Source organism: Triturus cristatus, chromosome 1_2, assembly GCF_964204655.1.
Source record: "Triturus cristatus chromosome 1_2, aTriCri1.1, whole genome shotgun sequence".
NCBI classification, from domain to species: Eukaryota; Metazoa; Chordata; class Amphibia; order Caudata; family Salamandridae; genus Triturus; species Triturus cristatus.
The window spans coordinates 1,101,271,433-1,101,284,827 of record NC_140580.1 but is presented as its reverse complement, the minus strand read 5'-3'; the positions used below and the strand labels follow the sequence as shown (position 1 = coordinate 1,101,284,827).

The 13,395-nt window shown below is 41.9% G+C and overlaps 1 protein-coding gene across 1 annotated transcript in view; it reads left to right on the top strand.

The window, feature by feature from the left end:
* SLC2A8 (solute carrier family 2 member 8) overlaps positions 1-13,395 on the top strand; it is a 100,878-nt gene that overhangs the window by 71,967 nt on the left and 15,516 nt on the right. Inside the window, exons 6-9 of the mRNA XM_085613712.1 lie at positions 8,082-8,231; positions 8,316-8,424; positions 10,595-10,768; positions 12,361-12,506. Of these exons, the coding sequence (XP_085469838.1) occupies positions 8,082-8,231; positions 8,316-8,424; positions 10,595-10,768; positions 12,361-12,506 (579 nt within the window). The remainder of the gene's footprint in view (positions 1-8,081; positions 8,232-8,315; positions 8,425-10,594; positions 10,769-12,360; positions 12,507-13,395) is intronic.

Here is a 13,395-nt window from a genome sequence, read left to right as displayed (position 1 = left end):
CATAAGTAAATGCTAAATTAGAAAAAATAATGAAAGGAAACTTGACATTTTAATCTAGAACCTGCATAGAAAATGCTGTTACAACGTGGTAGTAAATCCATCGGAACATTTCCAAGACTCAAGATCCAGCCAGTCCACCCTTGGATGAATCATAGTCTAAAAGTCTCAGAGTGGTGTGCACTACGGAGTGGCAGGTTTTCCTGAAACTCCAGTTACAAAAACTGAGGACGTTTTACTTTTACTTCCATTCTGGAGATAAACCTTTTAAAAAGGAAATTGTAATCGATCATGAAGTCATTTAAATGTCCTTATGCATGGCCATGATCAGTAGCATGGGACATTCATTATTATACACTTTATAAAATATTAAACATCAGGGTAGCGGATACATTAGTGCTTTTAAATGCAATATGTGCAAACAGGGTACGTTAATGGATTGCACATAACCCTTTGAAAACTAATGCAACCATTCACATTACCCCTCCGAGGGTAATGTGCACTGGTAAAAAATAATTAAACATAAAACGAAGGCAGATAAGTGGGAATATGCTAAAGGGGGCGCCGATAGGTGATGCAGGGGCGGCTGGTGCTAAGGGGCGAGATGGGCGTCGCCCTGCCAGTTGGGAGGATTAAAAAATGCAATTTGAAACACCAAGCAGCCAACAATAAATTGAGCTGGCTGCATGCTTTTCTGGCTGGGCGAAGATTTCTTCGACCTTCAGCCAGAAAGCATGCCAGTGACTACACACAGGTGGGCGCGCTCTATTTTGCACTGCCAGAATAGGGTTTGATTTTGGGCGTTATTCACACGGCCCAGGGAGGAGTCAGAAACCCTCCATTCATTTCAATGGCTGGGGGCGGGGCAGTCCGGTTAAAACAGTGTAGGCTGGGGGAGTGCCAGTCACTTCTGTCTCTTCCTTCCCGTTGCTTATTTTTTAAATGATTGGTGGGCTGCGGGCTGGGGGAGGAGTCAAAATCCAGCACTTTCCAGTTCCGGCTTCCACCTTTGCCATGCTGTCTGCAGACACGAGGAGCCCGGGCCCCGGGTGCGAGAACGTTCCATAGGTGAGTTGGTTTACAAATGAAAAAAGAAGATTTTCAAATTGCAGACACGACGTGCAACGGGAGCGCCCCTGTTGAATTCGATATTAGAAATAATATACGGCGTGTGCAAATAAGAAAACTGTGCATAAAGCGCGTGTACGCAGTGCGGTGTGTTCAGTCTGATGACACAAGACGGTCAACCATCGGTGTACCTACTCTGTTCAGAGGTTTGTCCCTTCGTGGAGGTGGCTGAGACGGAATCGGTCTACATCTGAGCTAAATATGATAGTGGGACTAATCTATATTAAATATAGCGCTTCGAAGTCGTTGCTAAGCATTGTAAACAGCAGGTGTTACTATTGGCAGATTTAACGGTAGAAGAATAAAGGGCAGAAATAAACTAGTAAATCCTGATGTCAAATCCAGTCGTCCAGTATTAAATGCAGGCGCGCAACACCCATTGGACTCGAAGGGCTTCAGCCCCCCCCCCCACCCCCCCACCCCCCCCCCCCGCCCCCCCTCGTGTGTGGCAGCCCGGGATTAGACAGCTTCCCGGGCAGCCGCACTCGAGAACTTCACAGGTCTTTAAAAGACCATTTGCATGTTAATGAGGCCTTGCTGTTGTTTCACCCCTTCTACGAGCCCCTGCAGCTCCATTCTGCCTATTGCTCACCCCTTCTAAGAGCCCCTGCAGCTCCACTCTGCCTATTGCTTAAAGTTTCAGCCCCCCCCCCGAAATTTTTTCTTAGCCCCCCCCCCCCGAAATTTGACTCTAGTTGCGCCTCTGATTAAATGGTTCCTTTAACATGATTTGGGCAAACATGGTTTGGGTAATGGATTATATATGTTGCTATGGGGAAAACAGGGCATGCTACAGGTAAATTCAAAGTAGCATTTAGACCTGAAAAGCATCATCGGCTAGGGCCAATATGCGACTGCAAACATCATAAAAATGATCCACAGGGAAGCGCAGAGCCCCATACACTAGCAAAAGGGTCTTGTATCCATTTGCAAATGGTCAAGTGAAATCTTAACCAGGGAAATGATCCATGTAACTATAGACTTACAGACGAGGAGTTCTTGAACGAGCTCCATCATGCAGCAAAGTCCAGTGCAATGGGGGTTGAAGTAGCGCGCAGGACCCTTAGCGCGCAGTATATTTACTTAACTGCACTTAGCAGGAAAAAACGCTCTAAATACCGCCGCGGATGGGACAAGGTAACGAGCCGCTCTGATCCGTAATACAATAAAAGCCTTCGAGAGTAATGACTAATTGGGACATAACTGGGATGTGAGCGGGAAAAATCTACTGAAAAGCTGAGCTCCAGTAGCTGTGCCTTAAACTTACCTGCATATAGCATAATTCCTTCTGATCAATACCGAGGCCACATAGGGGCGTGTTAAAAATAGGAATCACTTTCAGCTAAGGCCCATTTTTAACATGGCTATAGGTACGTGTGTGCAGTGAGATGTTATATTACTACACCCAACCCTCTCTGCTCAGTCTGTACTGTGTAAAGCGTATTCGCAGTATTGTATGTGGCGTCTACGACTCTGAGCAGTGAGAATCTGGAGTCTGGCGCGTCTTTGAAAGGGAACCAGTGCCGTCATGTCTATCAGTCGTTTTTAAGTGGCACTCACAGCACTGCTCTTGAGTTGGAGTAAGCTCGGAGGCCATTGTATATAACGTTTGCCATATTCCAGGTGCATTAGTACAGTGGCTGTGAATACGTGATTTGTCAACTACTTTGACTAGTATTGAAAAATCAAGTTGGATTATTATCGTAGTTAGGATTTGTGATAACACATTGTATAAACAAAGAGGAAGTCCAAGGCATATCCGCAACACCACCAACCAGTCATCTACAGTGTGGCAGAAAGGGGCGCATTGTGGGGCTACAGTGCCCTATTGTATTGTAGCATTTGTATAGTAAGTACTTACTAACTCAGTGTGGAGTGCAAAAGCTCATATCCACATGAATAGCAAGCTACACTGTGTAGAAAGTGTGTTTGGAAGGATATTTTTTTGGGTATTGAGACTATGTGGGAAGTGTTTTATGTCGTGCATGATATCCTGTACAGTGCAGTGATCATGGTATGGGACGCAGCGCATGGCGGTGTGATGGGTAATGCTATGGGAGAAAGGAGATAGGTCAATTATAGTTGTAATAAGGACAAAAACATAAATGCAGCTAAACAGTACCAGCCTAGACATCGGGTCAGTGGAATACTAATTGAGTGTACGCTAAAAAACAGGGAATATTCAGAGAAGGCCCAGTAATGCTTATGGTAGCACATGCCAAGCAGAGATGTTGTCAAATGAATAGAAGGATGCCAAAAGGGCAGAATAAGAATTGGTGACATGAGCATTAACCATGCACATTAACCATGCACAAGATAGAAATACTGCCTTCTGGTGATAAAATAAATGCCATGAATGAGTAAGTAAGTGGAAGTGCAATTAAGACAGTCAACTTGAGTAGAAACTACACATATATTTGAAAGGTTCTGAATCAACCAATTGCAGCTAGGCCACAGGAAGGCAATATTTTGAGCAAGGGTTTACGTCCCAAGCCCTCTCTAGCTCCTGAAGGCTCTTCAATTCAGAAACCCTATTTCAAAGTCTTTAAATCACTCCTTGCGTCAGCCTTGTAATTCTCAGCTTTTTTTTATTGGTAACAAAAAGAAAAAGATCGAGAAGTTGCAAGACACGAGCACTCTTGTAACGCACGTGACTCAACATGCATATGATTTGTCTATGTGGCTATGATGAATTTGATTTGTTTACTTGGGATAAATTGGATGAGGATTTGGGGTTGAGGGTTGACAGCATTATTGCAATAATACTGAAGCCTAATGAGGAGCAGGTCCTGCACACGTACACATATAAAATAGAGTGCAAATATACTTCAGCCCCAGACAGACTTCAAGTGCTACTTAAATCCTTCGGTCCAAAATCCCTTCCTGGAAAAAGCAAGAAGCTTAGAAACATGCAGACACCACTGATCATGTTTAGCCAGAAATGAAGAACAATGTCATTATACCTAAGAAGGCCCTAGATTGATCAGTAAGGAGAGCCCTTGTAGATCTGCTCCTGCTAAGGCTTTTATTCTCCAACTGCTCTTTATCTGTTTTCGGAGCGGAGGTAAAGGTAATTTCAAGTTCGTGACGTGAAGACAAGTGTGTGTGTGTGTGTTGTATGCGTGGCCTTTCATTTAAACCATGTGACCTTTGTGGCTTCTGGCATGGAATCGTTTTCTCTGCATCACCTCGTTTAAATGCTAAGTGATGTTGCTGGCATTGACTATACGTTTGTCCTGGCTCGACCGTTTGAAATAGGTAGTGCCGTTTGTTTTTAGAACTTTCATATGAAGGTAAAAAAGGTCTCGATTATCCGTTCTTTATCGTAAGGACATGCATTTATTCGGATCAGTATCCGGAGAGTGGCCCTGGGTCAACTCTGACGAGACTCTAGTGTGGATGGGATTCACTAGCTACTTAAATTCACGTCCTAAAGTTAAAGAAAAGTCACTTTTTGCAAAATGAAGCCAGTGCAGGAGGCGAAGAACTAGAAAGGAGAGGCATGAAGGGAGTTTAGATACCGATGCAAACTGCTTTAGATTGAAACACACAATCTTTTTAAGGTAAAAAAATGGCAGGTTAATTCAAAAGCAGAGCACACTTCAAAGCTAGGCTTTGCGCAGAGTTTTTGACGGTATTGAAACAAGTTTTGATTTTTTTGTCGCCGCATGCTAGAACATTTCGCTAAACGTTACAAAAACAAACAAAAAAAAAACGGTGGAAACGTACTGAAATCCTTATGCAGTGAAGGGTGTGATCAGTTAACACTCTGTGCACATCGTCCACATTCAGAATTTCCCATTATCTTCCTCACTAGGTCATATTTTAGCATGCCCTTCACATTACAGCTTGGATTTCTAGCAGCAAATACCGTGAATACCAAATTGAATGTGACAAAAACAGAGGCAGAACAGTCACATATAAAACGACTCATTGCTAATAATACCTCTCTTGCTTGCTCAGGACGCGCCAGGCCCTTTCCAGAAGCACTTGACCCCCCTGGGCCTGGCCTTGATTGATAAACTGTTTTAATAGAAGCAAAATCACTCTTGCTACCAAAACCGGATTGTGCTTCTTTTAAAACAGTTTATGTTGTTCACCAAATTTGGCACTGCCACTGCGCATCATATTACTAGAAAAACAAATTTGGTGAACATAATAAACTGTTTTAAAAGAAGCACAATCTCTTGCTTCCCAAACGGGATGTACATAATTTACATTCCGTTTTGGAAGCAAGAGTGGCGTGCTTCTTTTAAAACAGTTTATTATGTTCACCAAAATTGTTTTTCTAGTATTATGATGCGCAGTGCCTGCCTCGCGCATGAAGGTTGGCTTCTGCCTCAGTCGGGTTACATCCAGTTGGTACCTATCTAGTTGGGCAGTTTACATTTGGTATAATTTGCGAGCCTTGACTGCTATTAGATTACGCATTTGCGGTGAAGCATCAGCATAGTAGTAAGAAGAGGAATAAGCAAGAAAAGAAAGGCGTAAGAAGTGTAGGACTAATTAGAAGTATGATTTGGTGTAAATAGGACTGGGTAGGTGCAAATTTGTGTAAGTAGAAGTAAGTAGAAGTTTCTGTAGGACTAAGAGTAAATAGAGATGTGAAATATGATTAAGCTCAAGTTAGATTAAGTGCAGGGTTAAGGGTAGGAGTAACAGTGATGACGGAAAGAATGAAAGATAATGGAGAAGATGAAACATGCGAATATGTAGAATGGTTTCTTAACATTCTTGCTTTCTGAAATCTGCTTGAAAATGCACCATTAGCCCTTTCTTTTTCAAAAATTCTTCATAGGGTAGAGCTACGCTCGCTCGCCACACTGCACGGCCTGGCACTATTACGCCCCACCTCTTTCAAATGTCACCAGCCGCCCCTGGGTGAATGTGAGTTTTTAGTGATTTTTCAGAACATGAGGTTCAGAAGGCTTGTGCTGCAGAACTCTACAGCAGCGGCGCCAACAGTAGTGCCTGTGGCCAGAAAAAAAAACTGAGTAGGTTGGAGCACTTGAGGAATGCAGCAATCTGTGTATATGTACCAAGCGGCAGGGTGGCTTTAAAAATGTTCCCAACAGAACAAAAAAGAATGCTCAGCAAGTTGATTCTACACTGGGACCAGTCATGGTTCTCTGTGGTCTTGTGTTCTGCGTCTGGGTGCTTGAAGCTAGTTTACCCTTCTTTTCTTCCCCAGGGCTTTCTTCTTATAAGGCACTCTGCTAATCCTCACTGGAAAGGATAATAGCGTGAATGTGGGCTGTTTCTTCTTTGTGGTGAATGGCTGGCATGCTGGTTTGAGCCCGACAAAAGTATTGATTGCAGCTCTTGATGTCCTGAGAGGTTCGATTATAGGCCAGGCATTACTTGAGTTTGAAAACGATCCCCAATTTTCTTATTGGGCTATCCTAAAACCTCATCCTCTTAACAACACCTTTCCTTTCAGTTCTATGATTTGCCTTTTAATCAACTCTGAAACAAAATGTTAGTTTGTCATTAGAAATTTGTGTGCGATTTTTTTTTTTTTATTTATTTATTTTTTTTTTTTTAAATGTTTTTTTTAGGAATGCTTGCTGGCCTTTAGAGTGCACTTTCAATGTATGCACCTGAACATGGTATCTGAAAACGTGTTCAATAAAGTAACATTTCTTTCATACATAGAAGTAATGTTACGTTGTAATTTGTAGCTTATACTGGGTACCTTCTCCTTTCAAAATGTTACTCTATCTTTTCAAATATTATTAGTTAATGTTATTTATTTTGATGGTGCTTGAATTATCAGCCTCCAAAATTGTAACTGAAAGACACACAATTGATGGACGGAATGCAAAACATTCACCCCCAGTCAAGAGGGTTAAATCCATCATTCTTTTGCTCACCATGCCACCCCAGTTTAGACCCGGCCATGTGCAAATCAGTCTTGACCCTGTGCCTCATGGGAACAGTCCAGCCCGAACTGCCAAGCCAGGCCCTCCCTGGACCGAAACAAACATCCTAGGACCGGTTTCGGAGTTTCACCCCTCTTCAGCCAGGATAGCTTGATTCCAGTGGCCCAGTGAGCCTGGGACCATCGTCTGGACATATCCGGCGCACTTGGGGCGAGAAAGCAAAAGACACACAATTGATGGGCGCAATGCTTAACAAATCAAAACATTCACCCCCAGTCAAAAGATCTGTTCGGGCTGGACTGTTCCCATGAGGCAGGGTCGAGACTGATTTGCATATGGCTGGGTTCAAACTGGAATTGCAGGGTGAGCAAAAAAACAATGGATTTAGGCCCAGATCTCTGTACTGGGGTGAATGGATGACCTTGTTCTGCATTCTGTCCATCAACTGTTGTTTTTGCATTGGTCACCCCGAGTGGGACGGGTATGCCCACACGTGTGTCCTGTGCTCTTCGTGCCACTGGAATCAAGCTATCAAACCGGTCCTAGGATGCTTGTTTGCAGTCCAGGGAGGACCTGGCTTGGCAGTTCGGGCTGGACTGTTCCCATGAGGCGCAGGGTCAAGGCTGATTTGCATATGGCCGGGTTCAAACTGGAATGGCATGGTGAGCAAAAAAATTATGGATTTAGGCCCAGATCTCTGTACTGGGGTGAATGTATGATCTTGTTCAACTGTTGTTTTTGCTCCAATCCTGTAACCTGCAGGCCACACCAGGTGTCAATGACGGGGTTTCGTGCTATCTTACCACTGTAACATTGGGTGCCAGTAATACATCTTAAAGATATAGTATGCAGGTAAGATAGCTGAATGATCATAGTGCTCGCTGTTGAGGTCTTTGTATGACCTGTGGGTTGCAAGTTACTTCCATAGTCGGTGAAATGAGCACTAATCATGTCTGGGTAGTAATTCTCTCTAAGATTTCTTTGTACTGTTAATAAATTGCATGTATAAATGATCATCCTTATTGTAATACCATATGGAACAATGTTCTGAAATAAAACTACTTGCTTCACCAGGGAGACCAGTTCCACATGTCGGAGCTCCAGACTCCGGCACTTTACAGGCCATTTCTCATTGGTATTTTGCTGATGGCCTTCCAGCAATTGACTGGCATCAATGCGGTCATGTTTTATGCGAAAACCATCTTTGAAGAAGCCAATTTTCAGGTACAATAAACTTTTTTCAGTCCAGAGAGGCCTGTAATACAAACATATGTTAAGCAAATAACTCTGACCTCCCTTTTCCTTCAGAACGGTAGTTTGGCCTCGGTTATAGTTGGTGTGATCCAAGTGGTATTTACTGCTGTGGCTGCGATTATCATGGACAGAGCCGGAAGGAAAGTGCTACTCGTTGTCTCGGGTAAGGAAGCTGTTCTTGGTGCAGACTGCCACTAATGTGGGTTCTGAATAGGTTATCGCAAGCACCCCTGAATGTTATCTACCGAGCGAATTAGAAGAAGTGAAGGTGGTATCTTGCATGCCACCTATTACCGAACAACCTCAATGAGGCTGCAAATAAAAACAAGCGAAGAAGCATTCACCTATGTTCACACATGACAGTTTTACGATACAGTTACTTCCTTGGAGGTTAATCTTGGGATCTCATCCCTATATGTTCATTCTCGCAAAAGGCTGATAGGATGTCATTTTGTACTTTGTTCACATCGCTAGTGTCTAGTTTTAATGCCCTCATTATGCGAGAATGAAGAAAGACCTAGCACTTCTTTTAATATTTTACCAAAAAATACAGTTTGTCTATATATTGAATAATTCAAAGAGAGACTTTTACAAGTGTCTCCTCTTGCGATAAAACACTCCCACCTCTTTCACATTTATGTAAAGTATTTACGGAAGAAAGAGTGGATGATTTATCCAGTTGGTCAGCAAAATGGTCCAAAGGAAATGGTGGCCCCCAATAAGTTTAAGTATGTATGGGAAGCCCTGGTCAGAGCTAAAAGACCTTTTATACCCATTCACAGTTACACTAAATGTCAGTTTCCAACTTTTATATTACTGCTACTAAGATTGCAAAATGAAAACCGTCAATTTGGGATTGTGCGCTAGATGTGCTGCCAAGAAAATGGATGGGTTTCATGTGTTAGTATGTGACCCTGAACTATCGATGTATCAGAAGAATGTTTTGTCAACAGTAAATTCCACGGCGGGATATACATTTAAGCTAGGTGCACAAATGTGAATCCTATGATGTTGTATGTAGTAACTATTGCTTGGAATTTCATTGCCCAATTCTGGAAAAAGAAAGAATGCCCTTCCTCTTGGGACTAGTAGAGACAATTTAAGAAGGCACTTATTTACGAACTACATATTGCCAAGGATAAATGTGGTATTAAAAAAAGAAAAGCATGAAAGAACATGCAGGGGGTGGGGGGAAGTAATTGAAATCAGATTTAGCTCTAAAATACGGACCATGCATCTTTACACTGTACATTATTAGAATACAAACTGGGAAGGCTCTATGGAACTTAGCTTGTGGAAATTACAGGCACTCATTCGAGATCGGAACTGTGTGACGAATAATCAGTTTTCTTGTTGTATTGTATTAGCATAACATCATACATTTAAAAAGGGAGATGACACAGTAAAGGGATTTCAATAAAGTTGAATCCAGGGAATTCAACCTAACTTTACATACTGACAAGCACTCTTGAGACCTGCGTTTTTTTGTTTTGTTTATTTACATTTTTCACATGTGTGGCATCCGGTTTTTGCACTTCATAAATTGCTTTGTTGAATTCTAACAGTTCTTATTTATTGTTCTAGCTTTCGCCATATGTTATCAAAGTACTGTAGCAGAACAGGGGTAGAACTAAGGGTTGGCAGAGTTATAGTCCTTCCAAAAATAGTTGGATGACACCACGTTTGCTGACTAAGAAGCTAGCCACGTTTTAAAAAACACTATTGCTTCTTAAAAAGGTCCCATTGCCGTATCTTCGCTGCCACACACAGTCAGATGCAGCAACCAAGCTTAAGTTCTCTTTTTATCTTGTGGTGTTTTCCCTCCGTCTCCCTTGCCTGATGTTAGCTGTCCCAGGGCTGAATATCCAGCAGCGGGGAAAGAAACTGATGATGTGCAGTGGTGGGTATTTTTGTTTTCACTGTACCCCTCCGGTGATGGGGCTTAAATCCAGTAGCCAGCTGTCTGATAGTCCATTTTGTATAAAACATCCGGCTTTAGGGAATGGTGGGTGAAGTATAATATTAATGGACATGGGCAATATGTAGAACTTCTTACATATTCCCAAAGTGCAACATTTCAACTCTGCGTATATAAATAAAAGTTTGCTCACTTGTCTTCAGACCCTGCATGTCACTGTTGCTCTAAAGGACTTTTCCGAAGAGTGAAAAGAGTCTATTAAAGTGTGAATATGAGTTTTATCAACTGTAATATTCTTCGCCTGTGTTTTTATACACCATATTTTGGAATTATTCATTGAATGTTGCTTATGTTAAAAAATTTCGGAAATTACATTTTCCATGTTAGTAAACACTTCAAATCTCATTTTTTTCAGGAATTATTATGGCAGTCAGTGCTGCAATGTTTGGTGTATATTTTAAACTTACATCTGTGAACCCCAACAACTCTTCGCATCCAGAATTACTTTCAGTTTTGGAAGTGTCTCCTGCTGAAGCATCCAATCCCCTGGCTTGGTTGGCCCTCTCCAGTATGGGAATCTATATAGCTGGTAGGATAACACAGAATTGTGTTATTGATTTTTTTTTTTTTTTTTTTTTTTTTCTTTTTTGTTTAAAATATTTTGGTTTGAATTGTTTGGTTCAGTTTAGTGCTTGCGAATGGTAGTGGATTGTCGGCATTGGATACAGAAGCCTAGCAAAGCACTTAAGCTCCCCTCCACCTCCCATCTTTCTGGAACGTTATTTAAAGGGAGGGGGGGGGGAGACGATCAGATTAAATGGCCAGTCAGTCCTTGGCCCCTCTACCTATCCAGCTAGAAAATATTATAAATGTTATGGTTTTGAAGAGGTAGACCCTTTGAAAAGTGGCCAGATCCCAGCGGTCAGTCTCTCAGAATCTACTCTCACTGGAAGCACTTAAGGAATACTTTACTGCTCACACATACAAGGTTTTTTCCCCCGGAACTATACTCCAGTCCCAGCGCAAATGCTTTAAAAGAGGGTATCCTCTCCTGTAGGATTGCTTTTAATGTTTAGTGGCACTTTCTCATTTGTATTTCTTTCTCACAGATCCTAGGAATGAATACTCATGGATGCCTACGACAGTTACAGATCACCTAAAGTACTAAAATGTCTAAGATTTACAAAGGCAGGTTTTCCACCACGTCGAAATGTCTATATTTGTAAATCACACATAAATTATTCCCACATTGAAATCACACTAATACCTCATTTTGACGGAAATTAATATTCATGCATTCCCAAGGGTGGGAATTTTTTATATGAGGTATGTGAATACCTAAAAACCTACAAGTTTACGCTGTCATCAATGGTTGTTTATAGGCCCACATAGAAATCCCCACAAACTCCCTCAACACCCCCACATTTGAAAATGAGGGAACTAGACAGTACTTGCGTAATTTACACCTCTGCAAATGCTCTTTGTGCATGGTAAATTCCGCCAAAGATGATTGTGTGATTCTACCACCACATAACTTTTTTTCCGTTCTACCGATATTTATCTAGTCTGCTAAATTCAGATTCTGATTTGCATTGGATCGACATACCTCTACAATCTCTTTGTGAATCCCTTGGCCTGCTCTTACTCTCGCCTGTAGTAGCTTTTTGAAGCAGTCTTCTTTCAGTTGTACTGTAAAATAACAGTAGTTAACTGAAAAGTGGATTAAAACCAGCAGTTCAATGTGCATTGACCACCAAAATTGCTATGATAGCAGTTACATCATGATGGTCTGCATTTTATATTTATTTGATCCATTTGTGTTTGTAGCTGATCAAGTTATCTTCTGAGCAAGTTTCGGATTCAAATCAGTCCTATATGGGTGACCGCTCCACTTATCGTGCTGCAAACCTTTGCATTAATACGGTCTCCAGCAGATGTAGAGGATAGCGGTTACATTTGTACAGACCTCCTGGATCTTATCCGTGTCAACTAAACACATTATAATTTCTGCATGACCTCTAAACTGCTCAAAGTAGATCTTTTACATTTTCTGCTAATCACTTCAAACATTTTATTTCAATTGAATTATGTTACTTTGAATGCAAAGCTACTATGAACTGAAAACATGTTTGAGATATGCAAACTTCTGTAAACTCTCCTTCTGCTATGTGACTGTTACAGGTTTTGCCATTGGCTGGGGCCCCATCCCGTGGCTTGTGATGTCTGAGATATTTCCAGTGAAAGCCAGAGGTGTGGCAAGTGGCTTCTGTGTGGTGACAAACTGGGGGTTTGCCTTTTTGGTAACCAAGGAATTTCACGATCTTATGGTAAGTGGGGCCCATGATTGAGCCATAAGTTAATGAAATGGGATAACTTGTCAATTTATTCGCTAATGAAAGTAAGATTTTGAACTGTGCTTTTGGTGGAGTCTGCTAGGTGGGTGTCAGAAACTATTTAATGCTCCACCACAGTGTGATGTAAGTGAACAAGCAAACAGTTAAGAGTGTTATTTCTAATCTCAATGAGCGACATCATTTACATGACATTTTTCTGTTAACAGGTTTGCTCTGTTAATCTGACATGGAGAGTTTAGCCTCATGGCAGGAATGTGCCAAGATCTTTTCGGTAATAACCTATTTTGGGAAATCCTGTATGAGATGAAATATTTGTCCTTGGAATTGGATGGATAAAGCTCTTTTCCTTGGAGACTAGATGTGATGTAGGGTTTTCCAGAGACTGTGGCTGCTCTGTTCTATAGGCATTGAGCCATAACATTGCATGCATCCACAATTCATTGTCGTATGCAGGGTTATCAAACCCCGTAGTGTGTGCTTGCAGGTGCATTAGAGAACCCTTGTCAATCTGACAGAACAGCAGCTTCATCTGCTACTTTTTCAGGGTGTGCAGTTGTTTCACACACACCCTGTCAAAAGCCAGTTGCAGGATTCCCTAGCAAAGAGCTAGGCTGCATGCCACTGACTGCTCTGCCTGGTTCCTAACCAGGTACTCCCCCATTCTACAGCATGCATTGCTGATGCACCCTCACCCTTCCACGATTATACACATCTCTAAGGGCCATAGAGCCGCCCACCAACGATGTTCCCAAAGGTGTCTGTTCTGCTATAAACAGCTGTAATGAAAAATAACAAGGTTTTACTTATCTCCATATGATATGTTTTGCCAGTTATATGGTGCATTATGCCTATGCAAAATATC